The sequence below is a fragment of the Passer domesticus genome, chromosome 21, assembly GCF_036417665.1.
Source record: "Passer domesticus isolate bPasDom1 chromosome 21, bPasDom1.hap1, whole genome shotgun sequence".
Taxonomy (NCBI): Eukaryota; Metazoa; Chordata; class Aves; order Passeriformes; family Passeridae; genus Passer; species Passer domesticus.
In genome coordinates, this window is record NC_087494.1 from 5,978,022 (window position 1) to 5,999,792 (window position 21,771).

General features: G+C 52.3%; 3 protein-coding genes across 3 annotated transcripts in view; 1 reads left to right on the forward strand and 2 right to left on the reverse strand.

Annotated features, from left to right (window-relative positions):
• Positions 1–8,720, reverse strand: LOC135284515 (maestro heat-like repeat-containing protein family member 6). Its single transcript, XM_064396068.1, has 15 exons — positions 8,250–8,720; positions 7,896–7,960; positions 7,120–7,790; positions 6,715–6,862; positions 6,316–6,506; positions 6,096–6,233; positions 5,701–5,815; positions 5,392–5,529; positions 4,985–5,161; positions 4,698–4,853; positions 4,438–4,539; positions 3,973–4,075; positions 3,642–3,698; positions 697–854; positions 1–12 (listed from the first exon to the last, which is right to left on the reverse strand). The coding sequence occupies exons 1-15, from the start codon at positions 8,365–8,367 to the stop codon at positions 1–3; spliced, it is 2,349 nt and encodes a 782-aa protein (XP_064252138.1). The 5' UTR covers positions 8,368–8,720.
• LOC135284809 (ubiquitin carboxyl-terminal hydrolase 42-like) overlaps positions 1–21,771 on the forward strand; it is a 162,950-nt gene that overhangs the window by 15,341 nt on the left and 125,838 nt on the right. The gene's annotated exons all lie outside the window — the stretch shown is intronic.
• LOC135284516 (TOG array regulator of axonemal microtubules protein 2-like) overlaps positions 8,424–21,771 on the reverse strand; it is a 24,155-nt gene continuing 10,807 nt past the window's right edge. Inside the window, exons 9-10 of the mRNA XM_064396069.1 lie at positions 21,538–21,624; positions 8,424–8,518 (exon numbers count right to left, since the gene is read on the reverse strand). Of these exons, the coding sequence (XP_064252139.1) occupies positions 8,424–8,518; positions 21,538–21,624 (182 nt within the window). The remainder of the gene's footprint in view (positions 8,519–21,537; positions 21,625–21,771) is intronic.

Sequence of the window (21,771 nt, forward strand, 5' to 3'; positions counted from 1 at the left end):
CTACCGTGTTCTCTGCAAGATGCACAGGGAGGCCCAATGAGCAGGACACCTTGGGAGGCAAACCTTGCAAGTTTTTTCTGAGGCCAGGGACACACCAAGATCAGCCCAGATACTCCACGCTGCCTGGAGAGAGAGACCAAAGAGGAACACTTGCACCTATCTTACTGGGAGCTCCCTGGGGAGCCCTTTCCTTGAGAAGGAAGTTCCTTTCCTCCAAAGGCGTTTCCTGAAATGTTCAGCTTTCCTGGGAAACACCAACACACCCTTCAGCAACGCTGGCAAAGCTGAATGACTTCAGGTCCTTTCAGGACAGGCACTCCAGATCTAGCTGGCATTGCCCCAAGTGTGTTCCCAGGTTCAGACGTGCAGCCCCAGGCCCTCTACAAACACAAGCTGCCCACTGCCTCTTCCCCTGCCTCAACTCCTGCCTGTGCTCTCGGCACCAAAACCAGGCTGTTCCCAGCCAGGGAGCAGAGCCCTGTTCCCGCAGGACGCTCTTGCCAGCACCTTCCAGGACTCTCTGCTGTGCACACTGCGCTTTTCATGCCCGCTCCCAATGGGCTTTGGAACGCAGAGCACAACCTGGCTGGCTCTGCCACCAGCACACCCCAAACACAGGCGGAGGAAGAAGCAGCAGGGGCTGTTTTGCGACCATGGCCAAGAGAGACTGGGAGGGTGCCCTCCCTCTGCTCTCACCTGGTTGACTTTCTGCCTGGGGCTGAGCCTGGGGCTGCCATTCCTCACATGTGGGGACCAGAACCACAGCCGGGACCCCGGCACTGCCTGGCAGCGCTCCGGGAACCGGCACGGTCGCGTGTCCGAGTCTCGGGCACCGTGCTGCTGCTTCATTTGCTCTTGGGCACACCCAAAGCTGCCTGTTAAGCCTGGATGGTCTCTGGTTCTGCCCTCTTCCTGATGATGCTGTGCACGGATGGAGCCCTGCCGTGCTTTCAGGATGCTATTCTTGAAAACTTCCAGCATTCCCAGCCCCTGTGCTCTCCATGGGTGCCTGCCATGGAATCCCTCTCAGCTGGGTTCAGAGCATACTCAGATTGGCTCTTCTAAAATCAGGGGTGTTACAGGTTCTGGAGGATTCCCATGCAGAAAGACTTAATTGTACTTGTGATTGGAAATCCAGTTTTGTTTGATCAGCTGCTCTTGCAAAGAATATGTACCAACCCCTGGAATGGTGAAAAGCCACTGAGCAGGAGCAGGAGATGGAGCATGGTGCTTCATTGGGAGGGGCAGGCAGGCCGCCCACATTCAGGGCATCCCCTCCATCAGAAGGACATGCATGTTGTCCCTCTCATCCCTCCACCCCACAACCAGGCCTGACATCTCCTCCTCTGGAGCGGAGTTTTTCCTGTTATAACGTCATCTCATGCTTGGTCAGCGCGTGAGAAGAGGCTGCAATGGCTTGTGATGCCACCTCCATGCCAAACACAGCTCCACTGGGTGTTGTTCCTCTTTCGCAGGTTAACTTCCCATCGATTGACCAATCCATTGTCTCCTAAGGATCAAATTCCCCCGAGATAAACCATAAGGCTTCCTTCACTGTCTGTTCTTCATTATCTTGCTGACGTGCACAGCAGCAGATCAAATGTGGCAGGGCCTTAGACACGACTTCACTCCTGACACACAGGCTCCTTGTGCCACTGCTGGCTTTCCGTGTGCTCAGCAAGATCTGTAACTGCACAGGGTTGTGGAACTGCACCTTCAGCACAGGGACCGTGCCAGCCTGACCTGCCCTCGTTCATGTGCACAAAACACGGCGTGGCAGAGAATGGCAGCAAGGGCCTGTGTGTCCCAGGGCCCCGGATTTGTTCTACTGCAGCTCCACAGGGATGCAGGCAAAGTGAAGAAGCCAAACCGTTTATTAATGAAATCCAAAAACAAGGGGTGATATGGGAGGGGAAGAGGGAATGGGCAGTGTCTGAGGGCTGGAGGGAGGGAGGTATCTACAGGCAGGGACGGGCCAGAAGCCATGTGAGCTTCCCACAGGCTCAGCTGTACCAATCATCAGCTGTGCCTGGAGCTCCAGCGGCAATGGGAGATGGTGTCCTGTTCAGTGTCTCCTGGTGCTGTTCTTGGGACACTGGTTCACCGCATCCTGAAGATGGACCTAATTCTTCAGCTCTTCTGGCAAACCGGGCGTGAATATTCAGGTTTCAGTGGGACAGACTAGTGTCTTTCCTTGGGACTGAAATGGCTGGAACAAAGAAGAGAGCCACAGTCAGCACCCACATCTGCATGAATCCTAGGAGACCCTCCTGCCAAGGTGTGCTGCTTTGTGCACCCCAGACATCATGCTTTGGGAGAAGCTGCTGGCAGCTTCCTCCGTGTCTGCTAGGAAACCAATCAATGGCTGCCGTTGGGAATTGATAATCTGGAAAGCTGTACACAAAAGCCTCTGTGAAAAACACATCTTAAAAACAAAAGAAACTCGGGGAACTTTCTCTTTTCCCTTCTGGCCGACAAAGAGGTAACACTGCTGGCCCAGCCAAGGCCTGGCTGAGGTCCGTGAAGAAGAAGTCAAGTCCTAGACGGCAAAGATGAGGAGATGCCTTTAGTTTTAAGCCAAAATTCTCTTGTAATTCTCTTGTATATGGAGAATGATACTTTTTTCCCTATAACGCATGAAGGTATGGGGAGATGAAAGTGTTCAAATGGTAGGTATTGAGCAAAGACCTCCATGCTAAAGTCAGCAGATGTTAAAGTAGCTGTGATTCTTTGAGAAGTTTCAACAGAGACAGAGAGAAGAGTGATGAAGATCCTGTGCCCCCAGGAATAGAAGATCTCTCTTGCTAGAGATGAAGATGATTTTAGAGAACAAGAACTTTGCTTTTGAACAGCTCATCTTTAAAACAGTAGCCCATAAGTTGACATGCCACATAAACCCAGCTGTGGGAAAAGCTTGTGGAAAATGGGAGTGATTTCAGCATTGCACATTTCCCTGGGTGGCTGCTATTCATGGAAATTGAGAGCCACGATGTTTTCTTATGGAAAAGTCTCCATAACATTAATAAGAGGGACTTCTCTCCTTAAGCAAAGAGACAAAAGACTATTGCAGAGGTAGTAAACTGACTCAGAATTTTGGTTTGGTCTCTTTACATTGTCAGTGGGAAATAAAAGGTTGTAGGGGGAGGAGAAGTGTTGCGAAGGTTTTGTTCTGACTCTTATTACTCTTTCTTTTAGTTACTCTTAATAAATTGTTCTTCATACCCTTTTAAAGGCTCCAGCCTGCTTTGGCTTTCTCTTAATCCTATCTCAAAGGGGAAATGAGTAAATACATTCTGGTGAGCGAACTGCTGATTAACCAGCACTGAACCCACCACAGCAATTGGCACATTGGCCAGGAAATCCTAAATTGGCAAACCAAAACCACTACATCCATCAAGGGTGTCCCACTCAGCTCTTCTATCGGCCAGAAGAGAGGAGGGGCCCACGGGATCAGCCACAAGATGCTGGCCACGAATCCCGCCAGCAGTGTCCCTGCAATCGCTCTGTGTGCTCTGGCCACGCCATCCCTCATGCACACAAGGAGCGAAGCCCACCGCAGCCGGGACAGGGATGGCAGCTCCCTGCCCGGGCATTGCAGCTCTCCCTGGCAGCCCCGCTGTCAGCCCGCTGCCCTCACTCACCCTGACTGTGGAACTGGAGCTCTTCCCTCTTCCTCGACAGGTAGCGCGCGGCCATCCCTGTGAACACAGAGCCTGTCACGGCGGCAGCGGCACAGCTCCCTGCCAGCGGCGCTGCCAGCGCTGCGGCCACACGCCCTGCTGGCCCGGCAGGGCTCAGCCCGGGCCCTTGCCGCACGCTGCCGCCCAAGGGCACGGCTGCCAGAGGGCGGCAGCAGCGCCCGGGCCAGGCGGGGCTCCACGGCGCCGGGCCCGGATGGCGCTGCCGGGGCAGCGGGCGGGGCTGGGGCCGAGCTGCGGCGGGCCGGGGAGGGAGCCCGGCCTCGGGGCTCACCGATGATCCTGAAGGCCGCCTCTCGCAGGGGCTCCTGGGGGCTATCCAGGAACCGCAGGGCCCATTGCATGCGCTCGCTCGCTTGTCTCCTGTCCTCTAGCAGCTGCAGAGAGCGGCAGCAGGGAAGGCTCGGCGCGGGCTCAGCCCCTGTGGCGGGCGCTCCCTGCGCCCAGCCCCGGCCTCCCCTGCCCGCACAGCCCTGAGGCGCGGCCAGCAGCCGCTGGCGCCGGGCTCCGCAGGGGGCAGAGGGCCGGCTGCTGCCCGGGGAGCCGCGGGGCCGCCCCGCAGCCCCGCCGCGCCGGGGCTCCATGGGCACCCGGCTCGGGCCCACAGCAGCCTGGAGAAGAGCCCGCGCCGCCTCTGGGTGCAGCAGCGGGCAGGGGCACAGCTGCCAGCCCCGCACACTGAGCCCCGCGCTCAGGGGCCTTCTCCAGGCTGAGCCTGGGGCTTCCAGGCCCTCCTTACCAGGCACTCATCAATTTTCAATGGCTGATCTGTCTTCACAACCCTCTGGAGATCCGTCTTCTCCAAGAAGCCAGCCGCACAATACAGCGTTTTCACTGATGCCTGGAGAGCAGCAGAGACCCAGAGATGGCCCCACAGCCCAGGGCACCGGACTCACATCCCTGTGCCAGGGCCTGGAGGAGGCTGCAGCCCACCAGGCACCGGGCAGGAGGCAGCCGAGCCCCCTGCCAGAGATCCACCAGCATCACACAAACCCTCACCTCTGCCACACGCTGGTTCTCCTCATGGCAGTACAAGAAGAGTGGGAGCAGGCTCTGGCTCACAATTCTCTTCAGGGGCTTTTTACCCTCTTCCACTACCAATTCCATCACCTTGCAGAAGAGGGAAATGGAGAGCAGCTGCAGATGGCTGTTGTCCTGGAGGAAAGAAGGAGAAAAAGGCCTAAGCATCACATATCCAGTACTCCTGGGCAAAGGCCTGAATATCCAGAGAGCACAAAATTTCTGGCCAGCGGCCATTGCCCATGGCTGGGGGCACAGAGCCTTACACGGTCAAAGAGTGGCAGGAGTGCCTCAGCTAGCTTTGGGGCAGAAGTGCTGGATATCATGAGATGTTTTTTCTGGAGCATCTTCTTCAACAGAGAGAGGGACATGCTGACCACCTGTCCATCTGCATCACCCAGCAGCTCCAGAAGTCTTCGAGACACGCTGCGTATAGGTATGGCCTGTGTGAACACAGGGCTGAGCTGGGAGGCCATGGACGGCTGCACCGCCAACAGCGCCCGGGCACTGCGACCCCACTCTGCTGCTGCAGGGCCCACAGGCCAAAGGCCTGACCCAAAGCACTGGGGCGGGTGAGGCAGGAGAGCTGGGAGCAGCTGCCTCAGCTGCTGAAGCCCTGCCAGCCCATGGGGCTGCTTTCCCCAGCGCAGCTTCAGCCGCTGCCCCTTCTCACCATCGAGGGATCCTTGCTGAGCACCACGAGGCCTCTGAGCGCCAGGCGACGCCTCTCCCTGCACTTGCTGTGCAGGCAACTTGACATGATCTTCAGGACAGTGTGAGCACATTTACTCAAGTCCAGGCACTCGAGGACCTGAAAGGCACAGGCAGTGATGGTGGACCCGGCCAGCAGCAGCCCGGAACCGCACAGGGCTGGGCCCAGGCAGCAGCACAGGGCATGGGCACCGTCCCAGGCAGCTGTGGCTACGAGAGGGCAGAGAGCTGGGAGGCAGCTCAGCGAGGCAGTGCTGGCCACCAGGCTCACCTCCACAAGGAATGCCAGGAAGGGCAGATCCCACCTTGGCTTTTCACAGCTGAGCAGGAGGAGAAGGCGGTATGCGACATGGGAACACATGGAGGTCAAGACATGGCTCATCTCCCTGGAAGGGGGAAAAAGGCACCAAGACCCTGAGGTGGGGGGACCAAACCTCTGCCAGGACTGACTCACGGAGGTCTGGTCTTTCCCCAGCATCCCTGGAGGGGATGTGAGCGCTGTGGGAGGTGGCCCCTTCGGGGCACCCTCCTCTCCCAGCCTTTTCCAGTCTCCTTGGCCGTCCCTCGGCGTCAAGGCCCTCTGGCCCCTGACCACAGGGACTGTGTGGGGCACCCGGGCACAGGGCAGAAATGCTGAGGGCAGTGTGGAGGAGAAGGGGGTCTCACCTGGCCAGCAGACCCACGGCATAGTGCTGGGTGTGAGCAGTCAGCAGCGTGTCCCAGCCACACTTACGCTCCATATCCATCACCTCATCGTCACACTGCAGTCGGTAGAGCAGAGCCTTCATGGCCTGCACTGCAAACCTGTGTGCAGAGCAAAGCCCAGGTCACACTGGGAGCACTGGCACTGGCCACAAGGGCATGGGAAGGACAGGAGGACTGGGACCTGTTGGGCCTGCAGGGAAGGTGATTTTCCTCCTGGCATGCTCTCCAGAAGTTTTCAACTTCCTCTGGTGGCATCTGCTGTGTGGTGATGACAACGTGGAACAGCAGAGCTTTAAACAGAGGGTAGAAAGAATGAATCCTTGTCTCATGGTACAGAGGCACCTGGACAATCACCCAGATCACCAGAGTTGCCTGCAAGAGAAGCAGCCCAAAACGGAGCTCAGTGCCGAGGTGTCCTTGGGGCAGGGCCCAGGGGCAGATGCAGGGGGAGCAGTGGGCCTGGTGGCCCCTGAGCCTGGCCCTAGCCCAGGTTTCAGCCCAGTGACTGAGGCAGGGAGAGGATGGAGAGCTGCTGGAGAGGCAGCCGGGGGCTGAGAAGAGACCAGTTCCAGAAACTCACAGCCAGGGCAAAAACGTCCTGATTGTCCCCATCGGAGGTGCACATTTTGCTCAGAGGCCAATCCTCCATTACACGGACCAGTGTTGGCAGCACTTTCTCCATTGTTAGTCTTGACGAAGCAATGGCTCTCCACATCATTGCAGTAGCTCTGTGGGATCAGGGCTCTGTGTCAGGGGTGTCTCAGTCACAGTACCATGCCCTGTGCAGCTGTGGGGGCACAGGTGACAGAGCCCCGGTGCCCTGAGGGGCAGGGAGGGAGCATTGGCAGCAGGCTGGGCAAAGAGAGGGGCCCGAGGGTCCTGGAGCTCTCTGCCTGTCTGGCAGAGCCCATTGGATAGGCTGTGATGGGCCACGGGCCCTAAAGGCTGGTGAGCCCTGAGCTCTCAAGGCACGTGGGCCCTGTACCTGTCACACGTTGGGGCACAGCGCAAGAGGGTCAGCACCACATCAACAGGATGCTCTTCAGCCAGCCTCACAATGTCAATTTTCAGCCTGGCATCCACAGTGTCATGGGACAGCAGCCTCTGGTGGATGTTCCTTACAATGGCTGGCACCTGGAGGACACTTGGGGAAAACTTGGAGCGCTCTTCAAGGGAGCAACTTCCCCAGCTTCCCTTCCCGCCACACTGTGCTGGCCTCAGAGGCTGAGGGGCCCCAGTGATCACGGCTTGAGGGGACACAAAGTCCTGGGAGGCCTCCAGGCCTGACCCCAGGATGCTTAGCTGCTCCTGAGAAGAAAAACAAGGGTCCCTGAAATACTCTGGTATTAATTCCTCGATCAGAGTTGGAGTGGGCGTGGTGTCAGGATTTGCGGTGGCTTCAGTCTCTCCAGTGTTGGCATTTGTGATGGCCACGTCCTCGGTCACTGCCTTGTCTCCGTTTGCTGTGTCCTCATTCATTGCAGCGTCAGAGTCTTGTGAGTGCTCAGCTGAATCCAGGCTGACATCAGGCTCCTCCTGATGTTCTTCCTGACATGGAGCCTGGAGCTTGGTGAGCCCCGAGTGAGGCTCGGCGGGGCCCTCAGCTGCACTGGTCCCGGTCTCTCTGTGCTGAACTCGCAGAAACTTCCGGAACATCTGGAGGACAGGGAAGCCAGAGATGCTCCATGGCATTCTCCAAGCGTAGTGCTCGGCCGAGCAGGGACAGCAGGCCCAGCCCATGCCTGGGATGGCTGCAGGCACCTTCAGGGTTCTGTGGAAGCGGCCACGGCCAGGTTTCTGCGCTTGTGTCCCGTCCAGGGATGCATCTGGCAAAGAGCGAGCTCAGCCAGAGCTGAGGGGCTGCGGGAGAGGCCAGAGAACACAGCCCAGCCCTGCGCTCCCCAGGCAGGGACAGCCCCGGGATGCCCCAGGGGGATGGAGCACGGCCACTGCGGGGTGTCTGCCCAGTCTCGCTTCCCTCCTGTCCATGGGCATGTCCCCAGGGGATGGGATGGGATGGGATGGGATGGGATGGGATGGGATGGGATGGGATGGGATGGGATGGGCCCACACTGGCTGCAGCCATCAGCCCTGTGGCCCAGCTCTGCCACTCACCATCCTGCAGTGTCTGGATCTGCTCTGGCTCTTCAGGCTGCTCTCCTGAGGCAGCTCCAGGGCCTTCCTTATTTTTCCCCTGGAAGACTTTGAACAGGCTGAAAAATCTGCCTGCCATTCCACCTTCCAGCCGTGAAGGCACCTTCTAGAGAGATGACTCAGGATATTTCCAAGTCAGCAATTCCAGTTGCGCCTTGAAGGTTTCTGAGACAGAGAGGTCACAGGATAGCTGCAGGACAGCAAGTCCTGCACTCTGGTCTTGGGGGCTCCTGCCACAATGACAGGAGATTCCTGGTAAATGACTCAGGTCAGCAAGTCCCACAGTCTGGCCTCGAGGTCAGCTGCAGGAACAACACCTCAGAAAAGCTCTGGGTCAGACAGGAATGAGTGCACTGTGCGGGGGCTCCTCACAGCACCGCTCTGTCCCGTCGCCTGCTCCGAGCACTGTGGAGTGTTCTTGTCACCACCAGCTCCTATGTCACCACGTGTCACAAAGGACACACTCCTCCATTCCATGCCACAGTGACCGTGCTGCAGTGTGTCACAAAGGGCCCTTGCACACACTGCCACCTGCCCTGGGACTGCCCCCAGCCCACCCAAAGTGACCCAGGTTGGAAGGAATCCCTGGCCCCAAGTGTCTAAGGCAGCCCGACAGGATCTTTAGGAAGGGCTCAGCCCATCAGCAAACGCTGCCCTGCTCTGCGGGCTCAGGGCAGCAGAAGGAGCCCCCAGGGCTGCCTAGGCAGCCGCACTGGCAAGGGCACGGGGCCTTCCACGGAAGCTGGCACGGCCTCCTTGGGACACGTCCCGGCTGCTGGCCATCCTAAACCCACGGCTGTGACAGGCACAGGGAACGTGTGGGCCAGGGCACCAATGCTGCTCTGAGCCCTGGGGCCCGGGCAGCGCTGCCATCAGCAGGTGTGGCAGAGTCCCCGCCCAAGCAGAGCTGCCACCCCCCGAGCCCTGGCAGCGCTGCTGCCCCTCTCCTGCCCCAGAGACCTGTGCCCCTGGGGGCTTGTGTGCCACAGGGAGCCAAAGCCCACGTGCACTGGGGGCTGTGCTCCTCTGTGCAGGGGCTGTTGGCAGCAGCACCTGGAGCAACTGCTGCAACACTTGGTCTCTGTCAGATGATGTTGCTCTTTCCTGGAATGATTTTTTCTATAGCAGGGATTAGCTGCAGTACAAAAGCACCACAGCTACTGAATTTCACAGGACAGAGAGACTCTACAGAACCACTCGCATGTCTCCTTGGACTTTTCTGTGTGTTTTTCATGCATCCTTGCATAAAAAAACAGGCGAGTTTAAAGTTTAATACAGCATTGTTTATATGTCTAGCTGAGGCCAGCAGCTAATATCTGGAGCATTGCGAAAGTGCAGAGGACAGACATAATTCTCAAAGGAGAAGGAGAAGGTGTTCTGTGTCTCTGAGTGTGGTGCGATCACCCTAAAGGAGCAGCCAATGGAAGTGCTGAAAGTAGACTTGCTGTTCTTGAGCACGTTCCTGAGCAGGCTCTGGTGCTGTTTCTGTGGGGTCAAAAGCTGCCAGAGCAGGAGCGACTGTACAGCCCCGCGGGAGGAGACACGGCCGCCCTCGCCATGGTGGCAGCGGCTCTGTGGGTTCAGAGCTCTGTGACAGAGGGGCTGCGGTCACAGCACCGTGGCCTGGGGAGCTGCGAGGGCCTGGGCTGGCCGCCAGCCCTGCGACTGCCCCCTGCCCTTTATTGGCAGCACCCAGACAACAGCCCCTGCTGGCCCCCTGCCCTCGCTGAAGGCGCAGACACCAAATACTGGGCACTGGCGCGTCAGGGCTCCACGGCGCCGGGTCCGGATGGCGCTGCCGGGGCAGCGGGCGGGGCTGGGGCCGAGCTGCGGCGGGCCGGGGAGGGAGCCCGGCCTCGTGGCTCATCCATGAACCTGATGGCTGCCTCTCGCAGGGGCTCCTGGGGGCTCTCCAGGTAGCGCAGGGCCCGGCGCAGCTGCTCGGCCGCTCGGCTCGTGTCCTCTGCCAGCTGCAGAGAGCGGCAGCAGGGAAGGCTTGGCGCGGGCTCAGCCCCTGTGGCGGGCGCTCCCTGCGCCCAGCCCCGGCCTCCCCTGCCCGCACAGCCCTGAGGCGCGGCCAGCAGCCGCTGGCGCCGGGCTCCGCAGGGGGCAGAGGGCCGGCTGCTGCCCGGGGAGCCGCGGGGCCGCCCCGCAGCCCCACCACGCCGGGGCTCCATGGGCACCCGGCTCGGGCCCACAGCAGCCTGGAGAAGAGCCCGTGCCGCCTCTGGCAAGGGAGCGGCGTGTGGGGTGCAGGCTGGCACCCCTGCGTACAGCACTTTACATGGACTGACTCCAGACTTCAGACCTTTCAGAACATGGTTTCACAGTTCCATTCACACAATTACAGATTGCTAGAGGTTTGGGCAATCACACAGCAGGTTCTTGTTTCCATGTGGCAGGATGGTAGAAGTGCTGCCACCTCCTTCGAAGCATCTCCTTCAGAAGCCACTTGGAGCAAGGCCACAAGAACAGCCATTCATAGTCCATGCACACACGCACGCCTCACATAGCTCAGCAGAGGAAAGACAGGAGGGGTCTTTGTTTGATGTATTCCAGTGAAGGTTTATTGCATCCACCATGCCAAAAGGATCAGGGACAAAGGCCTGGCCGTGGGGTCTGCACAAGGTTAAGTAGCAGCCAGTGGGACACGGGGGCAGCACCAAGGGCAGGGCAAAGGGCACTGGCCTACAGGGAAGACGGGGCTGGCCACCAGGGGTACCACAATCAGTGAGGAAACAGGGAAAGGAAAACCATGAGACTTTGAGACACGTAGGGAAAGGAACTGGGGTGGATCATTGTGTTGCAAGGCTCCATGGGGAAGTTTTCTCTTTCAGCCTAGGTGGAGACTCTGGTATATTCTTCCAAGGCAAGGCCCTTGGGATTGCTCTGAACGGTTCAAAGGATTCCAAAGGTTTTATATAGGAAGGAATGAACAAAAAGCACAGTTTTCACATCCAAGGCAGAGAAATGATTAAGGGAAAAATAATTTTTAGCAAGGAACCTTATCTCAAGAATGTATGATGCAAGCTAACTGCCATGTGAATGAGTGAAAGCCTGGCTCCTTTCCAGCAGGAAATATTTCCCCATGTAAACAAATACCACTGCTACTGTTAGTGCTGGATCCCCCAGGATGGTGTCATGCATAGCATACAGTACAGCTGGGTCATGAGATGCAGGGAGAAAAGAGCAGCAACCTCTCTAAATGTATCATAAGGATATAAAGCTAGCAGGGAGCATCCAAAGAGGGGAATGAAGATGATGAGGGGACAGGAGGGGAAGCTGTATGAGGAACAGCTGAGGGCACTTGGCTTGTTCAGCTTCGAGAGAAGGAGGAGGGGAGAGAGAGAGAGGAGGTCTCGGCATTGTGGAGGATTTTGTGAACAGCTGTCTAGCTGACAAAGGTCACACTTACATAATACCGTTAGTTAATGAAGAAGGAGATAGGTATAGGAGCCAGCAGTCAGTATCTAAATCAGGCAAGGGCACTGTGCCCTTGGTGCAACATCAGGATGGGGGAGAGGGTCGTTAGTTAGAAATATGAAGAAAAGATGAGAACAGCTGCAACATAGTAGTCACAAGAATGCTAAGGTAGGTGTAGTTAGCCGATAAGTAACTAACCAATAATGAGCTCGCCTTTTGCAATATTAGCCTCATTAACACCAATATAAATGTATGTGCCTATCAATAAAGTTTTGAGATTTGCTGATCACTCATATTGAGTGCCGCATTTCTTCCACCGATCTCATCAAATGGTGACCTTGGATGTGATACCAGTAATGGCAACCACGGTGGATCAGTGAACGAGTTTGGGTCCTATAGCAGCAAGGACGGCAAATAAGCACCGCTGAGAAAGCAAAAGGTGCCGCGCCCTGGGTGACCTTATAGAAGAGCCCGGCCGATACGTGCTGCTGAGACCTTGAAGGGCTGCAAGAGCATTGACGTTCTCAAAAATGGAAATGGAAAGGCAAGCAGCATATGATTTATTTAATTGCTTTTTAAAAAAGCGTCAGGTTAAGGACAGACTTGCAGAAAGTGCTCCCACAGTTGTTAACTTACGGGTATGCACAAGGGGTTTTTCAAAATCCCCATACAGTGCATGAATTAACAGAATGGCGTAAGTTCGGCGACAAGCTGTGGGAGGCAGCTATAGATGAGGATAAAACTGCAAGGAAGTTAGGAAAGCTATGGTGAGTCGTGCACAATGAGTTATTACAACATCAGGTAGAAAAGAAAGCTGCGCAGCAAGCTAGTGTAGCATATGATAAGAATAAGAGTCATGGGGACTGCTCCGACTGTCCATTACCCCCTACCACATCTACAGTCATTTTGCCACCAAGAGCGGCTCCTTCTTCAAGCAGCAGCTCACCCCCCACGGGTGCTGTAACAGCACCGTCCGCACCGCCTGTGCCATGGCCAGACCCTCCGTCTCCTCCTCCTTGTAATGAGCTGATCCCTGGGGCAAAAAGTGACCTAGCGGGGGCCATTGCAAGGGAACAAAGGAAAGCACGGGTGGCGGTAGCAAAAGAGATCATGGATTCGGGGGATAGTGGAGCTATAGCTGCAGTGATGGAGGTTGCTTGTCTGGCGGTATTTTTGCCTTTGGCGGAGGATGGGTATGAAGCCACAATTACAGCGCTGGACTGGAAGCTGCTGTCACAATTACAGTCCACAGTTAGTCAGTTTGGGGTGACCGGTGAGCCCACAAAGCAGATGCCTGATTATATCTGGGGGAGTCAGGTATTACTGGCAGCTGATTGCAAAGGAGTAGCGAAGCTTATCTTCACTCAGCATCAGCAGCTCTTGTTTAATGCACACTGGCAGGCACTTTGCCAGGAATGTGTAGCGACACAACGGCAGCAAGGCGACCCGTTACACGGAATAACCCTGGATGAGCTAATGGGTTCAGGACCTTTTCTTTGTACAGAAGCGCAAGCGTTAATTGGTGCCGAAAAATGTCGGGAGGCTATGTGCTTAGTACGGCTGGCCATAGACAGGATAAAAGAGCCAGGCGGGGTCCCCTCTTATATGGGAATAAAGCAAGGAAGAGATGAATCATTTGGATCTTTTATAGATAAGGCAGCTGCTGCTATCGAACGGGCGGGAGTCCCTGACTTTATGACAGGTGCTTTACTGAAACAATGTGCACTCCAGAATAGTAACCAGGCTACGAGGAACGTATTAAATACCCTAGGAGCTAATTGGTCTATAGAAGAAGCGTTAGAACGATTGGCAAATATACCCATAGGGAATCAAGCGATGTTAGTAGAAGCTATTAAGGAGTTAGGAGTAGGATTACAAAAACAAGCGGCAGCTTCAGAGTCAGGTATTAGGTGCTCTTGCACCCCTACAAGCGGCGGCAACAAATAAGGCACGGGCTCCATCTCTTGGCCGATTTAAATGTTACCGGTGCGGAGGTATGGGACATACGCGACGAGCCTGTCAGACAGCTAGTGTCTCGTGCCAGAGTTGTCGCTCGGATACCCACAACACCGGAGCTCGGAAACCCACATGTTTGCCGATGCCGCTCGGGAAACATGAAAACGAGTGCGTTCAACAGCCGCTGTGCCCAGACACAAGTAGCTGCTGCCAACACCTCGGCCCAGCTGCACTCCAACCAGCCACTGCCGGGAGCCTTGGGCTGGATGTGGCAGCCTCAGTAGCAGTAACACTGATGACCACCCAACCAGAAAAGGTGCTGACTGGAATAAAGGGACCAATCATCATTGATGGACAACCTATGGGAGCTTTGCTTCTGGGAGGATCGTCGGCCACCATGATGGGATTATTTGTTTTAACTGGAGTAATAAATACTGATTATACGGGGGAAATTTGTGTCATGGTACATACTCCTTTTCCACTGATACAAATCGAGAAAGGGCAGAGGATAGCCCAATTGGTTCCATTGGAGCAGATTGCTAAAATGTTGCCCCCTCGTCAATTACTGTCAAGGGGAGAACGAGGTTTTGCTTCCACTGGAGGACTTACTTTATTAACAATGAATTTGAATGATCGGCCTAAGCGCACTGTAATAATAGAGCATCTGGGGGGGGAGACAAACCTTGGAAGGTTTATTAGATCCTGGTGCGGACTCCAGCATTATTAGTCCAGATTGCTGGCCTCACAACTGGCCATTACAGCCAACCACAATGACAGTTACTGGGGTTGGAGGCCTAACACTTGCAAGAAAGTCACCTATGTTTTCTGTAACTATTGATGGAAAAACTTTATGGAATGTTTTTTTCAATTGTAACTTTACCCCCTACAGTGCAGTGTCTCATTGGTCGGGACATTCTGGCTCAATGGGGAATAGTGCTGACAAATGAGCACCCTTTGGGCTAGTGGCCATTGCATGGACTTTCCCGATCCCGCTGACCTGGACCACAGATGTCCCAGTGTGGGTTAAGCAATGGCCATTAAAAAGGGAAAGTCTGGAACAAGCACATATACTAGTACAAGAACAATATAAGCAAGGTCATTTACAGTTGTCGACCAGCCCATGGAATACACCTATTTTTGTCATTAAAAAGAAATCAGGAAAGTATCGCTTGCTACATGATTTACGGGCTGTAAATGAACAAATGGAACCTATGGGAGCCTTACAACCAGGTTTACCTAACCCAGCTATGTTGCCAAAGGACTGGCCATTGTTAATTGTAGATCTTAAGGACCGTTTCTTTACTATTGCTCTTCACCCTAGAGATACCCAAAGGTTTGCTTTTACTTAACTGGCTTTAAATAGGGAAGAGCCAGATAAGAGGTTTGAATGGGTTAATCTTCCACAGGGAATGAGAAAGAGCCCCACCTTGTATCAATTGTATGTTGACAATGCTTTACAACTTTTACAGCAAGCCTGGTCCGAAACCATCATTTATCATTATATGGACAATATTCTATTTGCTCAGCAGAAACCTTTTACAGGTCAACAAATTCAAAAAATACATGATGCTCTGAAACTACATGGCTTGGTTGTAGCTCCTGAAAAATTTCAGTTATCTGTACCCTGGAAGTATCTAGGATGGACACTTACTGGTCAGGTTGTTACCCCCCAGAAACTGCAATTAAACATTGAAATACATACATTGCATGATGCCCAAAGGTTACTTGGTGATCTACAATGGCTGCGCCCTATTGTGGGCATCCTGAATAAGCTATTAGATAAACTTCGACCTTTACTAAAAGGAACTGATCCGGCACAGCCTGTTCGTATAACCTCTGAGCAGGTTAGGACACTACAACAGCTATTGGACTGTGTGACACAGGGCAGTGTCCGGAGACGAGACCTTAACCTCCCTATACAGCTGACAGTTTGGTGTGGAACTAAATACTTACTAGGTGCACTTACTCAGCAAAACAGAAAAACGGGGGAGGTGTAGGCCTTGGAATGGATATCTCCTCCACTTCAACAGCATAAGACCCTTCTTCAAAAAATCGAAATTTTGCCTGATTTGCTCAAGAAGGGTCGTGAACGGACACTACAGATCATGGGAACGGAGCCTGATCAGATATGGGTACCAATGAAGAAAGATACATTGACCTGGTACCTGTTAAACAGTATGGAATTACAAGAGGCGCTGTTGGGAGCTGGAAGTGTGATTGCCACTGATGATATCCCCAATATACCATTGAATTGGATAAGGCAATGGGGTTGGATTCAATGCCCAAAAAGGTCACAGAAACCCCTGTCGGATGCCATAACAGCCTACACGGATGCAGGAAGAAAATCCAGAACAGCTGCAGTGACCTGGCAGGAAAAGGGACAATGGCACCATCAGATTCTCCAGGCCTCCGAGTTGGATACTTTACAAACATGGAGTTATTGGCTGTTGTTTGGGCCATGATGCATTTTTCTGGGCCTCTCAATATAGTGACAGATTCTTTGTACGTTGCAGGAGTATGCGAGTGAATAGAAGATGCCTCTATAAAGGAGGTTCAAAGCAGGAGGTTACATGAGCTGTTTATACAATTACAGAGGGCAATTAAGCTGAGGAAGTATGCTTTCTCTGTCATTCATATCAGAAGTCATAAGTGGGATATTGGTCTAGGAGAGGGTAATGCACAAGCAGATAAGCTAGTCTCAATCACACATGTGACTCCAATTCCCAGGCAGACTATGGCCAGAGAGGCACACTCCATGTTTCACCAAAATGCAAAAGGCCTCCATAGAGAATTTCAGATATCTCTGGAAGAGGCACGGGCAATAGTCAAAGCCTGTCCCATATGTAGTCATCATAATGGGGGCTGCGGGTTAGGTCTAGGAGTTAACCCCAGAGGGCTGAATACAAATGAGACCTGGCAAATGGATGTCACACATGTTGCTGAGTTTGGAAGGATAAAGTATGTGCATGTTACTATAGACACCTATAGTCATTTTATATGGGCCACAGCAGACTGGTGAGAAAGCAGGGCACATGGAGAGGCATCTCAGTAGCTGCTTTGCAGTAATGGGAGTGCCACAGTGCATTAAGACAGACAATGGGCCTGCCTACTGCAGCAAAAGAATAAAACAGTTCATGCAAATGTGGGGGATAGAACACGTGACAGGCATCCCTAACTCCCTGACAGGACAAGCGATCGTAGAAAGAGCTAATGGTACCTTGAAAAGATATCTAGGTAAATACAAAGACATTAGAGAGCCACAAGAAAGGTTGCTAAAGTGTCTATTTGTCTTAAATCACCTGTGTGTTTTTGGGGAAAGCAAAGTTCCTGCTGTAATTTGTCATTATGTAACAGAGAAAGATAGTGTGAGGCAGGACGTATGGGTAAAATACAGAGATCCCAAGACAGGACAATGGCAAGGTCCTGCTAAGGTATTATACTGGGGCCGCGGATATCTTTGTGTTTCTACCCCTACAGGATCCTTGTGGGTACCTGCTAAATGGACCTGAGCAGCTGTGTTAGATGGAACCGGACCCCAGACAACTGAGCGAAGAGGACCGTTGGCGAGTGGAGGCGAAGCTGCTGATCACCATTCGACCGATACTTCTCAAGCTGAAGGACAGTGTAGCTTTGCCATTGACCGAGCGATTGATCGGTGTCAATCTCTAGACAATATACTAAGCCTGATTCTGGCGCTTCATACGTTTTATTATAGAGGGCCTAAGAGATTAGCTTGTATTAAGTGTCAAAATACTCAGTGTGCTGCATGGATATTGTTTTTTTGCGGGGGGTGTCAGCAAACTAAGTGGGCGCATCAGTCCCAGTTACCTGAGCTGTGGTGCAGAAGCTGTGCATTTTATTGGCAGCGGGATTCCTGGCAAGCAGAACTCCAGGCCTTTACAGGGTTACCTGGCCGCCAAGGGTTACAGTTGTATGAGTCCCCAGAACAGAAAATTCTCGCATGGTTTAGGTGGGAAACACAGCACTTTGCCAGACGTGCTTTAGGGCAATCCCAATCGTGTATCTTACAGTCTAAGTGTGGTCGGGGTATTCCCCTCTCCCAGTTAGATGTAGTAGGTCCGATTCTGGGGGATCAAGATCCTAACCAAGCGTGGGACAATTGTTTACGGGCTCTAAAAAGACTAAGTCTGGGCGGCTCAAGAAAGAAAAAGGGGAGAGGAAAGAAGAGACATTCCTAACAGTTTGTGAGCAACCTGTTAATTCCCCAAATGTCTGGATGGTTCAAAACAGCGCCCAGGAAAATCAGGCTGATGTGGCAGACTTATGCTGCTGCTTTACTCGTATTTGCCCTCTTAATAGACAGCCCAGACATTGCCAAAGGAGTGGGAACCCACCAAGCATGGGCCCCACCTCAGCCCAAGACTAATATCTGAATCACCATGGCAAATTTAACTAACCAGGAGGCTATTTGCTTGTCCTTATCTTCTCCCGGCAATTCATTTACAACCTGTTTGGTTGGGCTACCGGCAGATCCCTGGCCATGCCCATCGAAAATACCCACCTGCAAAACCAATGACGCCAGGGTCAGTGTAGATAACTGGGACCAATGGATTTCTCATTTTCCTATAGCACCGCAGGAACCCCAAGAATTGGAGCTGTTAGGCTCAGTGATGGCGGATGCATGCCTTAGGTTTAAGCATAAAAGTCAGCTGCCAGCCAAAAACTATTCTACTATTGTAACCTCCAGCATGGCCATTTACCGTAATGCAACAACCTGGTGCAATTATACCACAAAGAGGGTGTCGATCTCATCAAATGACCCTATTAAATTACCAGCAGGTTACTTTTTAATATGTGGGGATCGTGCTTGGCCCAGTGTCCCATCGATGCTGAGCGGGGGGCCATGTACAATTGGACGCTTGTCTCTACTCACACCCAATACGTCCATGATCCTTAATATGAGCCGCCCCTATCACAGAATTAAAAGAATGGTCCATGTGTTTACTGCTGACTGCAAAGATGATGTAAAATTTTGGTCCCTAAGGGCCATAGTGGCAGCATCCTTTTTGGCTCCAGGGGTATCAGCAGCAGGCGCCCATGCCATTTTAAACAAGCTAGGATGCTGGCTTGCTAAACAAACTAATGCCACCTCTTTAGCACTTTCTAGCCTTTTGCTTGATGTTGATTCTATTCGCCATGCAACGCTTCAGAATAGAGCTGCAATTGACTTCCTTTTACTGGCACAAGGCCATGGTTGTGAAGAATTTGAGGGCATGTGTTGCATGAACCTCTCTGATCATTCCCAGTCCATTCACTCCCAGCTCTCTGAGCTGCGAAGGTTAACTGGAAACTTACAGGTAGAATCGGGCTCTGGTATTGATGAGTGACTCAAATCTTTAGGCTTGGGATCATGGTTGCGCTCTATTGTTAGAGTCATCATTATAGTAGGCATTGTAGCTTTGTTAGTAGTGTTAGTTTTGCCTTGTTTTTGCATGTGCTTACAGAACATGGTTCAAAGAATGATATTTGCTGTATCTAATCAAACTATGCTTGTGCAACAGAAAAACAGGGGAAGTGCGGAGGATTTTGTGAACAGCTGGCTAGCTGACAAAGGTCACACTGATATAATACCATTAGTTAGGGATGAAGGAGATGGGTATAGGAGCCAGCAGTCAGTGTCTAAATCAGGCAAGGGCACTGTGCCCTTGGTGCAACATCAGGATGGGGGAGAGGATCGTTAGTTAGAAATATGAAGAAAATATGTGGACAGCTGCAACATAGTAGCCTCAAGAATGCTCAGGTAGGCGTAGTTAGCTGATAAGTAACTAACCAATAATGAGCTCACCTTTTGAAATATGTATTAGCCTCATTAACACCAATATAAATGTATGTGCCTATCAATAAAGTTTTGAGATTTGCTGATCACTCATATTGAGTGCCGCATTTCTTCCGCCGATTACCACATTGTACCTTTACTAAATTATTGCACAATCACTTTCTGCATGAGCAATGAATGAAATGTCCAGTTGGTTTTTATTTCCATTAAGAAGTTGTCTAAACCCACACTGAAGATTTGGAAATGCACCGTAGAGAAGAAATGGAGGGATTTCTAATAAAAGGGATGATTCCATTTTCATAACTTTGATGTCCAGTGCCAAATGTCTAATCTGGCTCTTCCCTTTGCTCAGTGGCACACAGCAAAGGGCACTATTAGAACACACCTCAAAACTCCAGCCCACCAGAGACGGCTGCTGCTTGGCAGTTGGATTGGAAACATCAGTGACTAGCTGGTGTCTTTGGCAGAATGCTTTTGGGGCTTCCAACAAGCAGCTGTTTCAAACCTCAGGGTGTCTTAGAGAATTAGCCAGACCCCATTGCTGTGGCATTTGAGCATCTCCACATTTTAATGCCATTTCCCCTCCCAATCTTAATGGCATTTTTTCTTATAATGTCCACTGAAGTAGGGGCATAGAGAGAGCAAAATGCTACACAGGGGACTGAAATTCATCCAAAACATGGGTGTTGTCTCATATTGTCTCTGAAATCTGCTCTCTGCTCATTTTCTGAACCAAACTATGTCAAACACAGACAAAAATTTACTACCAACAGGCTCCTTGCATGGCAGATTTGGCTGAAAGATCAAATCCTGAAAAGCTCTGGAGACCATTCTTATTTTCTGATCAGGCAAAATGTTATCTAGTAGCCATTTATTATTCTGTGGTGGAAGAGACTTTATTTTCTCTAAGCTTTTAATCCACTGGGAGTCATCAATATTAAAACAGCTCCTGAAAGTACCCAAACCCCAATTGTGCTAAGCAGGAAAAGGGTTATGGTACCCCTTTTAACATGGGAATTCATTTGAGTTTAAATACAATTAAAGACATTGGTGACTATTGAAGGTAAGGAACAGCTGTCTCTTCCTACTAAATCTCAGAGAGAACATCTACTTTTTCTAAAGTAGTCCTAATTTATGTTTCATTCCTTTATTTGAAAAAGAGATCAAAAGATCTGTAAAACTAAATTCCCTGTTGCTGGAGATCTACTTTTTTCAAAGCTCTTTAAAGGGCCTTTGACATTCCCAATCGCTGAACATGCCCTTTTGAGATTCCTAATGAAGACACAAAGTGTATTAAACCTTGCATTCAAAGATGTTTGCCTTATTAGCAGTAGCTTTAGCCCCAGATAAAGCAAGGCTATCAATCGTCTGTTCTACTATATATTGGGATTATAATTTTCCCATTCCTTGGCTATTGCTGACATAGCAAGCCCCTCTGAGGAATCAATTATCAGCTGCATTTGTAACATTTTGGACACCACTGACACAGGCAGACACTGTTTGCACACCCTGAAATGCTCAGTCCAGTGCCACTTTGACAGCACAGGCAGGGAGCCTCAGCACTCTGCTTCTGCCCCTCTGGCCCCAAAGGCTGCCTTGCACTAAATCCCTGCCTCTAATACATCTGTTGAGTTTTGACCTAAGCTGTGACCCCAGGCTCTGCACAGTTCAGCCTCAAAGCTTTCCAAGAGAAAAACAAGAGTTCTGTGAGGACAAAACAAACTGATCCCCTGAAACAGCATTTGCCACCATTTTCCCGAAAAGATGACAGATGTCCCTGAGCTTCCAAGAGAGGAGCCAGCTGGGGTATTTGAGCCCTCCCTTTCCTGGAGCTGGGTTCTGAGATGACCCAGTGGGAGCTCAGCCCCGAGGCCGAGCTCTGCCCCCATCTCAGATGCTGCACAGCTCTGCAGCAGCCAGGGAAACCTGCCAAATACACCTGCCTTGGGCACTGGGCAGGAGGGACAAGCTCAGCACCTCCTGGTTTGGAGGAGCTACTCTGCTGTCTGTTCACAGGCATTGCCTGTAAATACTCCCTGGGAAGACCTCTTGGCCTAGAAGGGGAGGCCATACCTGTGATACACTCCGTGACATCCAGCAGAGCTTGGCCACTCAGTTGGTTCCACTGGTAGCTGAACTCCTTCAGCAGTGATACTTTATCTACAAGTGAAACACATGTTTCTGCTCACTTTTCTGAGGCCATAGGAGAAAGGACAGTGCAGAGGGAAAGGGCAGGGGCAACTCCATTCTATAAAATAAAGTACATTTCTGCTGGTTTTTGAATCCTTTTCTTCTTTCCTTCCAGCC